The sequence below is a fragment of the Bactrocera oleae genome, chromosome 5 (genome assembly GCF_042242935.1).
Source record: "Bactrocera oleae isolate idBacOlea1 chromosome 5, idBacOlea1, whole genome shotgun sequence".
Lineage (NCBI taxonomy): Eukaryota > Metazoa > Arthropoda > Insecta > Diptera > Tephritidae > Bactrocera > Bactrocera oleae.
In genome coordinates, this window is record NC_091539.1 from 68,854,693 (window position 1) to 68,870,423 (window position 15,731).

General features: G+C 38.0%; 2 protein-coding genes across 2 annotated transcripts; both read left to right on the forward strand.

Moving 5' to 3' along the window:
* Window positions 1-1,970: 1,970 nt before the first annotated feature.
* Window positions 1,971-10,673, forward strand: su(r) (dihydropyrimidine dehydrogenase su(r)). The gene is made up of 9 exons (XM_014232176.3): window positions 1,971-2,139; window positions 6,893-6,946; window positions 7,016-7,126; window positions 7,193-7,837; window positions 7,896-8,300; window positions 8,359-9,816; window positions 9,876-10,106; window positions 10,187-10,344; window positions 10,407-10,673. Exons 2-9 carry the CDS (start codon window positions 6,902-6,904, stop codon window positions 10,495-10,497), a joined length of 3,144 nt encoding a protein of 1,047 aa, XP_014087651.2. The 5' UTR covers window positions 1,971-2,139; window positions 6,893-6,901; the 3' UTR covers window positions 10,498-10,673.
* Window positions 10,674-11,596: 923 nt separating this feature from the next.
* On the forward strand, window positions 11,597-15,560 carry LOC106615762 (dihydropyrimidine dehydrogenase [NADP(+)]). The gene is made up of 9 exons (XM_014232094.3): window positions 11,597-11,840; window positions 11,900-11,960; window positions 12,017-12,127; window positions 12,204-12,848; window positions 12,909-13,304; window positions 13,366-14,829; window positions 14,882-15,118; window positions 15,186-15,343; window positions 15,407-15,560. The coding sequence occupies exons 4-9, from the start codon at window positions 12,213-12,215 to the stop codon at window positions 15,483-15,485; spliced, it is 2,970 nt and encodes a 989-aa protein (XP_014087569.2). The 5' UTR covers window positions 11,597-11,840; window positions 11,900-11,960; window positions 12,017-12,127; window positions 12,204-12,212; the 3' UTR covers window positions 15,486-15,560.
* The last annotated feature ends 171 nt before the right edge of the window (window positions 15,561-15,731 follow it).

Genomic DNA, 15,731 nt, shown 5'->3' on the forward strand with positions numbered 1-15,731 from the left:
TAAGATCCAACATGAACAAAAATTTTTTACAGTCAAATGTTCATGTAATATTGAATGTGTGCTGGTCCGGCTAACGCCCATACTAGGTATCTCAATCTCACGATAGGTCACATGACGATCTTGCAGTATCAGTTTTGTTTCCGGAACAAAAACTGATTTTGGACGACCTTCACGATAATGTTGTGAGTTGCTAGGTTGCTACACTAGGGTCGCCAAGTGGTTATTGCCGAAATGTAAAAGGCAACATACGTTGCTACTATACAAACTGAACGAACGAAATCAAGTTTTTGTAAGGAACCTTTGTATCTGTGGATGGTATTATAGCTACGGTCCCCGAAGTTAACGTTTTTTCTTGTTTTTATCAACAATTTAAGCGAACTGAAAGTTAAGGAAAGACAAATGTTTGTGAACAACTAAGCACGTTAGTAAGTTTCAAATTGAGTGAGGTCACCTTGCGACCTGACTCGAGAGAGAGTCACCTAAGACCTGGACAGCCAGCCAGCCAGCCAGCTAGCTGCCCGTAAGGTCAATTCGCGACTTTCAAATTACATCACATGGAGGTCACTGACCAGGCACGGTGACTGCTTTATTTATACAGAGCCAGCTGACAGCCACCTTTTCTTGGGTGCAACTCGTGACTTCCAAATCACATCACATTGAGACACGAAAGTCAGTTAAGCACTGGCCAGGCATGGTGCTTGCTTTATTTATATAGAACCAGCTTCCCGTGAGGTCACCTCGTGACTTTTAAATCACATTATATCGAGGCATGAGAATTACCTAAGCGCTGACGAGACACAGTAACTGCTTTACTTATATAGAGCCAGCTGGCAGTCATCTATCCGTGAGGTCACCTCGTGACTTTCAAATCACATCACATCGAGGCGCGAGAGTCACATTAAGTTATACGTTCTCTGATTCAATTTTCATTATTCGACGAAATCGTGAATGGATTACAATCAAATTTAGTAATATAACAGATCGGAATTCGTTATATTAGAGATATGAGTTTAGGCCAAGCACGCTGGAAAGTTGGATATCACTATACAAGGTATATTGGGGGCAAAGCAAAGTCTGGGCTTGTTGCATTATACTTAAGCATTACTCAGGTGTAGTGGAGAGTATATTTACAAGAAATGTATAAATAAATAACTCACACACTTACACAACATATTTGGCATAAGGTTTCTTAGAATATCAAACATTATTATATGTAGCATAATATATGTGAGTTGGAGTAGTTCGCAGACTAATTTCACATACTTTCGGCATAAAACTATAGCATATCTAATATTATACTTTCAGCTGATTTTGCTAAGATATCTTTCATATTGGCCGATTATATAATATATTATATACGGTATAAAACCAACATGTTTTATACATTTTAGGCACAAAGTCTGCCACTGTACACTATCAGAAGAACACGCACTTTCAATTTCACTAAAATAACACCCACATTGCCCGATAGCAAGTTTCTGGATTTTTTGAATCATCTTTCTTTTTTGTATATGAAAATTCGAAAGATTCGATTTCGAATTCCACAAAGTACAGACGTTTAAGTGATCCAACATTTTATTGTTATTGCCTGCAAAGAAGGGAGACTTTCTTAGGGAAACAGCACACATCGACTGCTAGGAAAATTTGTCCAGCATAATCTTCCCCTTCTTAAATGTAAATTCAATTTTCAATATATTATAAAATGAACACCTTTGGAGAGTGACGACTGACGCTTTAGACTTCGGTTGTCGCAAATTCTTCAATTTTAAAAATACTTGGTTTTCAGAAAACAAAAAACTTATCTGGCAACACCAAATCGCTCAGCTGACTGCCGACCGTTGTATTTTTTTAATATGTTTTTATTTATCACCACTTACTTGTATGTGTGTATGTATGTATATTTTGTTTAAACAATTTATGTTGATAACAACTAGCTATTTGGCTTGTTAAACTAGACGCTAGCATTCTCAACGATCAGTTGAACTTAGACGCTTGCAGTGACAAGTTCTATTTTCGTGTTTAAATCGCTTTGCACGCACAGCACTCGTAGTGTTCGGAAGAAAGAAAATTAAGTGCATAAATTAAATTTTTGAACTTGAAATACATTTTTGTGGGTACATCGTTGTGTTGTTGTTGTTGGTACGTTGTGTGTATACATAAAATATTGTACATATATAAACATATAGATGCATCAATTGGCAGCAAAATCTCCAGCAAAGAAATATATGTATAATAAGCAACAAATATACAATACATACATATAGTATATACATATATATATTTGTAGATATGTACATTGATACTTAAGCTATTAGATCTGAGTCTGCTGGGTAGCATCGGCGCGCATCGCAAATGTTTGTTCTAGTTTCTTACAAGTACTCATAAATTCGTGCGTACATACATAGTATAGTTATATGTTTATTTACGAAAGGTATGTGTTGTGCGGCTCCAGTATATAATCAATGATGCTTAATTTGTGTTAATAAAAGATGACAAAAAAATTTATGTGACGCACTTTAAATTGTTATTAATTTAATTAATAGGTTAAATTTATTTTAATTTTTTCCCTTATGCACTACTAGATATATATTTGGCTGGAAATTCATTGAACTTAAAGTTAAAACAAAAACAATTAAATAGTAGTAATAAGAATAATCTATTTCAATAATGTTTTGTGATTATATAATATAAGAAATAATTGTTTAAACTTTGAACGCTGCCAGCAAAATGAGATAGCGAGTATTTTGATTCTGCTACAATATGCAATTTATGGAAATGAAATATGATACCGGATTTACTTTTTCAAACCGAGTGAACATTTTTATAGATAATAACTTATCTCTTTTTTCAAAATCGTATATTTTTATGGAGTTTTAATTTAATTTAGGAAACTAATTGCGTTAATTAATTTATTACTGTGTCCTAATTACATTTTTATTGCGTAAAAAAAGTTCAGCACAATCTTACCTCAAATACATACTTCAATACATATACTATGTAAATGTATACTTTTTAATCACAACATATATTAATTTGCTTTATCTACGATTGTAATCTCTCTGTACAAGCAGCTGGAATTTTTATTATAATAGCTTGCGAGATGTCAACTGTCAGACTTCGTTCAGAAATATACTAGCTTAGTACTAGTTCAGAGCAGACACATGACTGTCTAGTACAATTAATATCCTCAGAGACCAAATACAAGTATATATATATTGATTTGCCGATTTATGTATATTCTCTTTGTGAATCAACTTTGCAAAAGTTTTAACTTTAACTATTAAATTGACTAGTTCCATTTTAGTCAGAAAATCGGATATATTTATAATACATATGTAAACATTTTACAAAATATAAAATAGTAAATAGATTATTATTTGCATACTCCTTATCACTAATCATTATCAGCAATAAAAAAGCGAAATTGGTATTTCAATGCACTATGATATCTGTTGCCGGCAAGGTTTCGTGTGTTCATTATCTCTCTGCAACACACAAATGGTAGTTAAAAATTTGCCAATAAAGCCTGATCTACAAAATTAACGCCGCTGCGGCGATTTTATGTGGCCATATGCCGAATAGTACCCATATTTAAAAATATATATATAAGTCTGTGGGTGTGTATCTGGAAACGACTCTATTTCGCTAGCTAGTACTGCCGGAAAAATAGGCGTACTAACTTTTTCACTATGTAAATTATTTTTATACTGTGCAATAAAGTCTATGCCTATATTGAGAGCTTGTTTCTTTATCTAATATTATATATCGTTTAGTCTAGCTTTAACCTGCATTCATCATACATATCTACTCAGGGGCGGCCCGAGACAATTCACCGCCCTAGCATAAGCAAATGCCAAATTCTGCGCTCCTTCAAAGAATATTTTGTTTTAGCAACAAAATTTATAACTTTTGAAAATTGTTCAGGTCTTTTTAATAAAAACACTCATATTCCAAAGGTTTAAGATATAATATGTTAGTTATTAAAAAAATATTATAATTAGTAGTACATTAAAAAAAGTTTATTAAACTGGTTAACAAAATTGTTTCTTCTTTTTGTCACATGAAAACTTATGTCAAATAAATTTTTCGGAATTAAAAATAAGAATATAAAATAAAAAAAAAATTAAATATTTTTGAGTTATACGAGATCTCCGATGGCGCCAAAAAAAACGGCTCGCCTCTGCTGCAGTGATTCCCGTTAAACTAGAAGATATTCTCCGTACAAAGACTTACGACCAAAAAAAATCAAAAATTGACAAAATGGCGGCGTTTAAAAAAAAGAGTTGAAGTTTTTAAAAAAAAAGTTGAATTTTACAGAAAAAAAGTTTCAAGATGATCGGATCATTTTTCTTCGAGTTATCGCTGCAGCAAATTCGATAAATGTTGTTGGGGAGAAAAATGCGTTTAAAACTAGACCTCCACCGGAATGAACTGAACGGCTACCTCTTAAATTGCTGTAACTCAAAAACAATTTTCGATTTGAAATTGTAGTATGCTATTTTTAAAGGTATAAACTATCGAAATACATATGAAAAAAAAAACAATTTTTTCAAAATTTCACACCAAGTACGCCCCTTAAGGCAATGTTCTGATGGAACCTCTCGCTTCATTTGTCACTTACAGCACCCAAACTTGCCGAAGAAAAACCCAGATGAGAGTTTAGCATATGTATTTTAAAGTATATATTACACCCCAAAGCTTTGTATGACATTATAAATTAATTTATTAATTCTTTATAATTTTCCGATTTATGGCTTCCTAGAATATTTTATACAACTTCCACAAAACATTTCCAGGCGAGTGTTTCCTGAGCATTCAGTTTTTTTTTTTTAGTTTGCCTATAAATACTTCCTCTTTAACTTTTGCCTTGCTGAGTTTAGGGAATATCTCTTGTGGGAATGTATGTGACTGTTGGCCGAAGGCAAGTTTGGATACTAGATAGTGTGTTTAGACTTGGTTGTACTGCCTTTTGTTTGAGTCAAACAAAAATAACAATCACATACATAATCCTTTGGTATGGTTCGAATCTTGTTTAGTCCAACCCAATAGCAGTTTCACATACGTTACATAACATTTATGTGGAACCGGGATTTATCTTGATTCCGCACAGGTGGTCAAAAATAGTCAGAAATGAATATTTAGTATGTCACAAAAAAACTGGACGTGACTGAAACCAAATTATTATATATTGTTAATGAGGGTATACTAACATAAACAAAAATCATCACAAAGGTCGTGTGAAAAAAGCAATGTTTACCAGTGTTATATAAATATTTTCGTGCCTTTGATTTGAAAAAATCATACACAACTGTTTTAAAAATTTCTGCCACTTCATTCTCAATTGATAATGCTGCCAAGTCTGTCAGTCTTTCTTCATACATTGCCGTAATTAAATTTAGAACGATATCTATTAATTCGTTGGTACAAATATAATTTCAAAGTCCAGTGGTGCACTTTTATGGGCATTTTTTCTGCCAATAGCTTGTACTTCGTTGAGTCCACTTATCGCCGTCAATCCAACGCGTGTTAATGACGTTTCTAATATTTACAGTGTTCAAAATGGCTGTGTATGTAAATGTTTGCAGCTGATCAATATCAAATAAAAATCCAAAAGATTTAGTAACTTGTTTCAACTGGTCGCCTCTTTCATCGATTGCAGACACTGCAGTATCAATAATGGCACAATAAAAATTAATTCTAAAATTTTGCTTAGCATCGCGTAGCTCCTCTTCCCCCTCATAATTGAACTGTATTTTCTGTTTTCTCAAGTGAACTGGCGCTGTTTCTGATTCGAATGTACATAAATACACAAATATGTGATACTCGCAATCAACAATAACCACTGGATGCTACTATTAAAAAAAAATTAACAATACTCGCGTTGATGTTTATAATTTGTATTCGAATGCGAAAATATGAAATGAATTTTGTATATTATATACAAATGAAATAAACAAAGTAATTTTGTAAATTTATTTATATTTTATCAAAAAAAATAAAATAAATAAACAAATAAATAAAATATGTGAAGAAAGTTAGCCAAAATGCTGCCATAAAATTGTCTTAACCAATTGCCTAAATTGCTTATATGGATGGCCCTCTATCTGCTCGCAGTTTACCAGAAGCAACTTTTTTTTTTTAATTTCGAATGGAATATGTTTGTCGTCGTATATATTTATTTGGCTCTAACTTTTTATAAAGATTCGGCAATAAGCTGTTATTGACCATTATAAGAAATGTTTTTGGTATCTTTTTTTTATTCCAGAAAAAAAATTAAAAATCTATTATACACAAATCAGTATATGTTAATTGGGAAGAAGCAGTTTATTATTATTGGCGATGTTTTTTTTCATAAATATAACTAAAACTATAAAACTTTGTCTGACACTTATTTTTATTATAATTATGAAATTATAATAATGAAAATGTGATAAAAATTATGGTGATGGATGAAATAAAGCAGATCAATATATATATATATATTTAATATTGTATAGGTACTTCGGCTCCGCGGGGAGCAAAGAGCCAATTGGGGTTTCTTAGATAAGGTCGGTTTAAAATTGACAGGTTATCAGCTATCTAACCCATCAAATCTTGATGTTGAGTTATTGACTGCCGCCTCCAGTTCTGCAGCCAAGTAATTGGCTTAATTTTGAAATCGCATCGTGCAGCTGCAGATGATGAGGTTATACCACCGAGCTTCGTTCGCTAACAAACAGGGGGTACCAGGGGTGGACAAATAGTTGGGCTACATATTTGCTTTATGCTACTATTCCGGGTTCATCTTGCGTAATTTAGATGGGAGGATCGACCCATTTAATATACCTATTAGTATTGTTATATGACGATCTCAATTAAGAATAAAATATTTCGTTGTTTTTTTTTTTGACAGTTTTTAATCATGGCACCACCGGCTTTACTCAGTAAAGAGATACCCGATATCGAGGCGAGTACTATTTAAATTCGGCTTTTTTTAAATAAAAATATATTTTTCTACTTCCTACAAACCCTTTAGAGCCTGATGGCCTTGAATCCTCGTGTCAAATCTATGTGCTCCGCCGTGCCAACTGCCGAAACGAAGATCAACAAGAAGCACTGGAAGCGCAACAATGACCGCAATTCAACCGTGAGTAGAATTTGGATAAAATCCATTTCCTATACGAAAATAGCGTTACAATTAATTAATTAACAGGGCTGCTCGAAGCTGCTCAATAACTTCGAAGATGTCAAGCACACTACACTCTCTGAGAGAGGCGCTTTGAAGGAGGCGGCGCGTTGTTTGAAGTGCGCCGATGCGCCTTGTCAGAAATCATGCCCCACTCAACTGGATATCAAGAGCTTCATCACCAGTATTGCCAACAAGAATTACTATGGCGCTGCCAAAGCCATTTTCTCGGACAATCCATTGGGCTTGACCTGTGGCATGGTGTGCCCAACCAGCGATCTATGCGTTGGTGGTTGCAATTTGCAAGCATCGGAGGAGGGACCAATCAATATTGGTGGCTTACAGCAGTTTGCCACCGAAATATTCAAAGAGATGGGTGTACGACAAATAGTGCCACCAAATGTGAAACCACTGCCACAACCTAATAAGAAAATTGCTTTGTTGGGCGGTGGTCCCGCTTCGCTTTCCTGTGCCACATTCTTGGCGCGTTTGGGTTATAAGGACATTACGATTTACGAGAAACGCGCCTATTTAGGTGGTTTAAGTTCATCTGAGATCCCACAGTATCGCTTGCCCGTCGATGTGGTGAATTTTGAAATTCGTTTGGTTAAGGATTTAGGTGTGAAGTTTGAGTTGAATCGCAGTCTGTCCACCAACGATTTGACAGTCACTGTAAGTTTAGCAAAAATCTCGTTAAATGCTATATGTCGAATAAAAATCTTGTTTGCAGGGCTTGCTTTCGGCAGAATATGATGCGCTGTTTCTGGGTATAGGATTACCTGAACCAAATGTGGATCCAGTTTTTGTTGGCTTGGACGAGTCTATGGGCTTCTATACGTCGAAGAACTTCTTGCCGAGCGTATCAGCGGGTTCAAAACCTGGCTTATGTGCTTGTAAGGCGAACCAAGCCTTACCTCAGTTATGGGGTAATGTTATCGTTTTGGGTGCTGGTGATACTGCTTTCGATTGCGCCACTTCCGCTTGGCGCTGCGGTGCTAAACGCGTATTTGTCATCTTCCGTCGTGGCACCACTGGTATGCGTGCTGTGCCCGAAGAGGTGGAGTTGGCGCGTGAAGAATGGTGTGAATTTCTACCATTCTTAGCGCCTAGCAAGGTGGTGGTGAAGGATAATAAGGTATTTGGTCGGACATTTCCGAAAACAAGCATCTAATATTTATTATTATTTTCTGTAGATTCGTGCTATGGAGTTCTACCGCTCTGAAATCGATGATAACGGCAAACTTATTGTGGACAAGGAGCAGCCTACCACACTGAAGGCCGACTACATTATATCAGCATTTGGTTCTGGTTTGAATGACCGAGAAATTATTGACGCCCTCAAACCAATCGAATTGGATCACTGGAACCTACCCAAAGTCAATCCTAAAACTATGCAGACCAGCGTGCCGCAAGTTTTCTGTGGTGGTGATTTAGGTGGGCAAGCAAATACAACTGTTGAATCGGTGAATGATGGAAAAATCGCCGCATGGAGTATTCACTGCCAATTACAGGGACTGCCATTAGATACGCCTGCAGAGCTGCCACTTTTCTATACCGAAATCGATAATGTAGATCTATCCGTTGATTTAGTTTACGAACGCACCGATAAAGAAACTGGTAAAAAGGAAAAACATACGCTCAAGTTTCCGAATCCATTCGGTTTGGCGTCAGCACCACCCACAACCAGCGCTGCGATGTGTCGGCGTGCGTTCGAACAAGGTTGGGGTTTTGTGGTTACCAAAACATTCGGTCTCGATAAAGACTTGGTCACCAATGTATCGCCACGTATCGTGCGTGGCACTACATCGGGCTATAACTATGGTCCACAGCAAGGTGCTTTCCTTAATATTGAGTTGATTTCGGAGAAACGCGCCGAATACTGGTATCGTTCGATACGTGAATTGAAGAGAGACTTTCCCAATCAGGTTGTTATTGCGAGCATAATGTGTGCCGCCATCGAGGAGGATTGGAAAGAAATGGCCACCAAGGCCGAGGAATGTGGTTCTGATGCGCTTGAGTTGAATCTATCCTGCCCACATGGTATGGGTGAGTCCGGTATGGGTTTAGCGTGCGGTCAAATACCCGATTTGGTGGAGAACATTTCTAGATGGGTCAGTGGAACTGTCAAAATACCCGTCTTCATTAAATTGACACCTAACATCACGGATATTGTGGATATCGCGGCTGCAGCGCATCGTGGAGGCGCCGCAGGTGTTTCAGCCATCAACACAGTGCAGGGATTGATGAGCCTGAAAGCCGATGCAACGGCATGGCCAGCAATTGGCACGGAGAAGCGTACCACTTACGGTGGTGTTTCTGGTAATGCGACACGTCCAATGGCGTTGAAGGCGATCTCCTCAATTGCCAATAAATTGCCTGGTTTTCCCATACTCGGTATTGGTGGTGTGGACTCAGGAGAGGTAGCACTACAATTCCTACAGGCCGGTGCCTCGGTGTTGCAGGTTTGTTCTGCTGTACAAAATCAGGATTTTACGCTAATCGAAGATTATGCGACCAGCTTAAAGACTTTGCTGTATTTAAGAGCTAATCCACCACCAAACTGTGGTCAATTGTGGGATGGACAATCACCACCAACGCCCAAGCATCAGAAAGGCAAGTCGGTATTGCACTTAACTGGGGATGATAATAAGGTGGGTGAAATCTGGATTGTTTTAGTCTTCATACTTTCTAACTTTATTCATATGCTTAGACTTTGGGCTTCTTTGGTCCGTACAAAAAAGAACGCGAGGAAAAGCTTTATGAGGAGCGCGTCAAACATGGTCCTTTGTGGAATGTCAAGTCCGAAACTGCTGTGGCACCTGCGAACGATGCACCGAAGCCAGCTTACAGAATAAATGATGTCATAGGAGGCGCATTAGAACGTATTGGAGCCTACAAAAAGCTGGACAACAGACAACAGAAAGTGGCCCTTATCGACGATGTAGGTTTGCGCATGCGCACAAAAGTCACTAAAACTTATTTTTATTTTTTCATGTTTCTTTGTTTATCTATCTCCTTCAGGATATGTGCATAAATTGTGGAAAGTGCTATATGACTTGCAATGATTCCGGCTACCAGGCTATACAATTCGATGCTGATACACATATACCACATGTCACTGACGACTGCACGGGTTGCACACTTTGCGTCTCCGTCTGTCCAATCATCGACTGTATTACGTAAGTATCCCGATATAAGTATGCTTAAGTAGAAAAATAATTACTGATTTCATTTCTTACAGCATGGTACCAAAGAAGATTCCGCACATCATTAAGCGCGGTTGGGGTGAAAATACACCGGTGTTTGCGCATGCGCTTAGTCCAATGCAATAATTTTCCGAGTCGATATTTTAATCATAACTTTATTGCCATAATTGTTGTTAGTGAAAACGCTAGATAAGTTATAATTACCAGTCAGTAATTATAAACAATGTAATGTAATCATAGCATAATTTTTGAAGATGTACCATGCAAAGTTTTAAAAATAAATACCCTAACATTTTCACAAAGTTTTGTTACATATAGTAAGCAATTAATTTTGAAGAATACTGCCGGTTTTACTGTATTTGGCCGTATACAAATCCGAGTTCGATTTTTATACCCTGAACAGGGCATATTAAGTTTGCCACGAAGTTTGTAACACCCAGAAGTATACTTCGGAGATCTTATAAAATATATACATAAATAATCAGCATGATGAGCTGCGTTGATTTAGCCATGAACGTGCGTCTGTGTGTATATACGCGAACTAGTCTCTCAATTTTTAAGATATCGATCTTAAATTTAGCAAATAACATTTTCTCACCAAGAAGCGGCTAATTTGTCGGAACGGAATCAGTATAGTAAGAAAAATATATCCTATCCAATATATCATAGATTGAATTGTTGCTCTCTACACGCTAATTTAATGACCACTTTCGTATAGATGGATCAAATATTGATGTCACTGCTTTGAGAAACCAATTGGCATCGCTTCAATATCTGATTTAGATAGCGGTGTTCAGTTCGATGTACCCGCCATAAATTGTAAAGGATTTTGCAAAAAAATATCTGTGAGAAATTTCGCTTTGATACTCAAAAAAAAGGGCTTAGTATGGCACGCCTTAGGAAACCCAATATACTTATGTATGCTGAATTGCGAAAAAAACAATTTCATATGGGAAGCTTAGGAGTTTTTTTTTTATTTTAAAATGCGCGCTTAAACCTTAAATTACTAACAACCACGTGATAAAATTAACAATATCGACGAATTAACGAAAGTGAAATGGGGCTCATTAAACTGACTCAAAACTATAAAAAAGAGCTCCATAAGTTACAGTTCCCTCAAAATTATATTATATTAAAAATCGAATTCAAAACTATATCGAAAATATACTTACACAAAATTCACATGCTTGTAAATAATGTCGAGTGGGTATGAAAGCTGTACAAGACAGAGAATTTTGAAAATATATTCCGAAAAACTTTTTATATTTTTCACTTTTACAAAAAGCATTTTCTATATTTTATCAACAAAACGCTCGTATATTTTTTTAAATGTTTACAAATTCAGCACATTTACGCGCGTCATTACTGATCTCGCAACGAGTTCCACGGCGACTTTGAACGACACCCTTGCGCGTGCTCTATCCTGCTGGTTTCCCAATTGCGAATTTTCACACACAGATTTGTCTAACGTAAATGTAGTATTCGATGGAAGATGAACACAACGATGTTGATATTTTTGTTTTTCCAGGTCCAAATCCAAAACTAAATGCCCGGAGGGAATACTCTCGAAGGATCCGCCCGAAACTACAGTAAAATGATTTCATATAACAAACTAGCTAAGACTAAACGTGATATTTTGTTTTAGAAAAAACTTGCTCAGCATGCCAGTTGTAAATGCAAATGCTGTGTGGTTCCAACAGTCGAGACCAAGACTGCGAAAAAACACTGGAAACGCAACAGTGAGCGCAACCCAACGGTAAATGGCGTATAAAGTTCTCTTCAGCTTATTACCAACACATATAATTTGTTTTCGTTTTACGTTTGCGCTATAGGGCCAATCGATGCTGCTCAATAACTTTGAAGACATCAAGCACACAACACTCTCGGAACGTGGTGCGCTCAAAGAGGCGGCGCGTTGTCTCAAATGCGCCGACGCGCCATGTCAGAAGTCGTGCCCGACTCAAATCGATATAAAATGTTTCATCACGAGCATTGCCAATAAGAATTATTATGGCGCTGCCAAGATAATATTCTCCGACAATCCTCTGGGTCTTACTTGCGGCATGGTGTGCTCCACCACCGATCTCTGTGTTGGTGGCTGCAATTTGCAAGCTACCGAAGAGGGTCCCATCAATATTAGCGGCTTACAGCATTTCGCCACGGAACGCTTCAAGGAGATGGGTGTGCCTCAAATAGTGCCGCCCAATGCGAAAAAGTTGAAAGATCCCAACAAGAAGATTGCTTTAATAGGCGGTGGGCCGGCTTCGCTATCGTGCGCTACTTACTTGGGACGTTTAGGTTATAAAGATGTAACGATCTATGAGAAAAATGCTTTTCTTGGTGGATTAAGCGCGGCGGAGATACCACAATTTCGTTTACCCGTCGACGCTGTCAATTTCGAAATTAAACTGGTTAAGGACTTAGGTGTGAAGTTTGAGTTGAATCGTTGTTTGTCCACCAAGGACTTAACGGTTGATGTAAGTAAGCAGTGGTAGCTAACCCTGTTTTATACTAATTTTGCATATATGATGTGTAAGGGTTTACTTAAAGGAGGCAATCATGCAGTTTTCTTGGGCATAGGTTTGCCCGAGCCAAACATTGATCCAGTTTTCTGTGGCTTAGATGAATCCATGGGATTTTATACATCGAAAACTTTTCTACCCTGCGTTGCAGGCGGCTCCAAACATGGTATTAGCAAGAATAGCAAACTCCCCAAATTGTCAGGTAACGTGATTGTGTTGGGCGCTGGAGACACTGCCTTTGATTGTGCGTCTGCCGCATGGCGTTGTGGCGCGGATCGTGTGCTTGTCGTGTTTTTGCATAGCACTGCGCTTATACCAGCTTTACCCGAAGAGGTTCAGTTGGCATGTGAGGAATGGTGTGAGTTGGTGCCGTACTCGAAGGCCAGCAAGGTGATTTTGGAGGAAAATAAGGTGTGTAATACTGCCACTCAATATCGTTGAAAGCTTTTGTTTTGAGCAAATTATTTCGCAGATTGTTTCTGTTGAATTCATACGCACCGATATGGACTTGGATGGAACTATTAGAGAGGACAAGGATCAGAAAACATATTTGCCGGCCGATTTTGTTATATCCGCGTTTGGCTCCGGGCTCAATGAGAAAGAAGTAATTGATGCCATGAAACCAGTGAAACTCGACAAAAAGAATCTACCAAAAGTTGAGCCAAAAACTCTGCAAACCAGCGTACCACAAGTGTTTTGTGGTGGCGACTTAGGCGGTATTGCCAAGACTACTGTAGAGTCAGTGAACGATGGTAAAGTCGCTGCTTGGAGTATTCATTGCCAACTAGAGGGTCTACCACTTAACACCCCAGCCGATTTACCGCTTTTCTATACTGAAATCGATAAAGTAGACTTGTCGGTTGATGTTTGTTACGAGTATTTAGATCGTAAAACTTGTAAGAAAGAGATGCGCGCACTCAGGTTTCCGAATCCTTTCGGCTTGTCTTCCGCGCCGCCTACAACAACGGCTGCTATGTGTCGTCGCGCTTTCGAACAAGGTTGGGGGTTTGTTGTTGTGAAAACATTTTGTCTTGACAAAGATATGGTGACCAATGTCTCACCACGTATAGTACGTGGTACGACATCAGGTTACAACTACGGACCGAATCAGGGCGCTTTCCTTAATATCGAATTGATATCGGAGAAACGTGCCGATTATTGGTACAAGACTATAGCTGAGCTTAAAAAAGATTTTCCCGATCAAGTTGTAATCGCCAGTATAATGTGCCCTGCTAACGAAGAAGACTGGAAGGATATGGCGTCAAAGGCAGAGAAGTGCGGTGCCGACGCTATTGAGCTAAATCTATCTTGTCCACATGGCATGGGTGAGTCTGGAATGGGTTTGGCTATTGGTCAAGTACCAGAACTGGTTCAAAAAGTTTCGAAATGGGTCAGTGAATCAGTTAGTGTACCAGTGTTTGTCAAATTAACGCCAAACATCACCGAAATAGTAGATATCGCAGCTGCTGTAAAGCGTGGTGGAGCTGCTGGCGTAACCGTTATTAATACTGTACAGACGTTGATGCTTCTAAAAGCCGACGGCACTGCATGGCCGGCTGTGGGCAATGCGAAACGCACCACATATGGCGGTATGTCGGGTAATGCAACACGTCCGATAGCGTTGAGAGCGATCTCGGCAATCGGTAATAAAGTACCAGGTCTAGCTATACTTGGTTGTGGCGGTGTGGATTCTGGTGATGCAGCATTACAGTTTCTTCATGCTGGCGCCTCAGCACTCCAAGTATGTTCGGCCGTTCAGAATCAGGATTACACTGTAGTACAGGATTTTAAGAGTAGTTTACAAACTTTGTTATATCTAAAAGCAAATCCGCCGCCTAAAAATCCAGAGTTATGGGACGGTCAATCAGCGCCGACTCCCATACATCAGAAGGGTAAACCCGTCGTGCGTCTTTCAGCCGAAGGCAACAAAGATAAGGTCAGGTAGCACTTTTATTTTTAACCTCAATGAAATTATTATATTTATACAGACGTTAGGCTTCTTCGGTCCATATAAGCAACAGCGAGAAGAAAAACTTTTTAAAGAACGCAAAGAGAAGGGTCCGCTCTCAAAGGATAAAGGTATGACAGCTGACAAAAAGAAGTCTAGCGGTGGTAAACCGAAACCCGCGTTGTATGTAAACGATGTGATCGGCAAAGCGCTTAGTCGCATTGGCACTTTTAAAGAGCTGGACACCAAACAGCAGAAAGTGGCGCTTATTAACCCTGTAATGATTATGAAACCGAGCTCTCACATTCCTTCAAATGTTATCTATTATTTTGCTTCATTTCCAGGACCTATGCGTAAATTGTGGTAAATGCTATCTCACATGCAATGACTCTGGCTACCAGGCTATAGAATTCGATGCCAAGACACATATTCCACTAATCGGCGATGATTGCACTGGTTGCACCCTTTGCGTCTCTGTGTGCCCTATCATCGATTGCATTACGTAATTATAGTTTGAATAGCTTAGAAGTTGTTAATATAAATATTTTCTTATTTTGACTTTCAGAATGGTGCCCAAGAAAATACCCCACGTCATTAAGCGCGGCTGTGGTGAGAACACAGTTATTGGGGTTCTCAAAAAATAAAATAAATTTTATCCAATCCACTTTTTTCATTTGACTTATGCATTTATTTGTTATGAAATATAATATTTTACTATACTTTTTGTAAACTTTTATTGATGTCTGGGTTCAAAAATGGATCAACGTAGTCCAATTTGAAGAATAAACCATTTAAAATTTTTCACAACACATGCCATAATAGGAACCTCAAAAGATGAGAAAAGCTCTTTAAAAATTACTGACTGGATATTGTAGCAGAATTAAGCTCCC

What these genes read in the sequence shown, in the direction of transcription:
- LOC106615762 (XM_014232094.3), top strand. Translation starts at nt 12,213, where the DNA reads ATGCTGCTCAATAACTTTGAAGACATCAAGCACACAACACTCTCGGAA. An exon ending in CCGAAGGCAACAAAGATAAG is followed by an intron (nt 14,830 to 14,881) that starts GTCAGGTAGCAC and finishes ATATTTATACAG; the next exon opens with ACGTTAGGCTTCTTCGGTCC. An exon ending in AAGTGGCGCTTATTAACCCT is followed by an intron (nt 15,119 to 15,185) that starts GTAATGATTATG and finishes CTTCATTTCCAG; the next exon opens with GACCTATGCGTAAATTGTGG.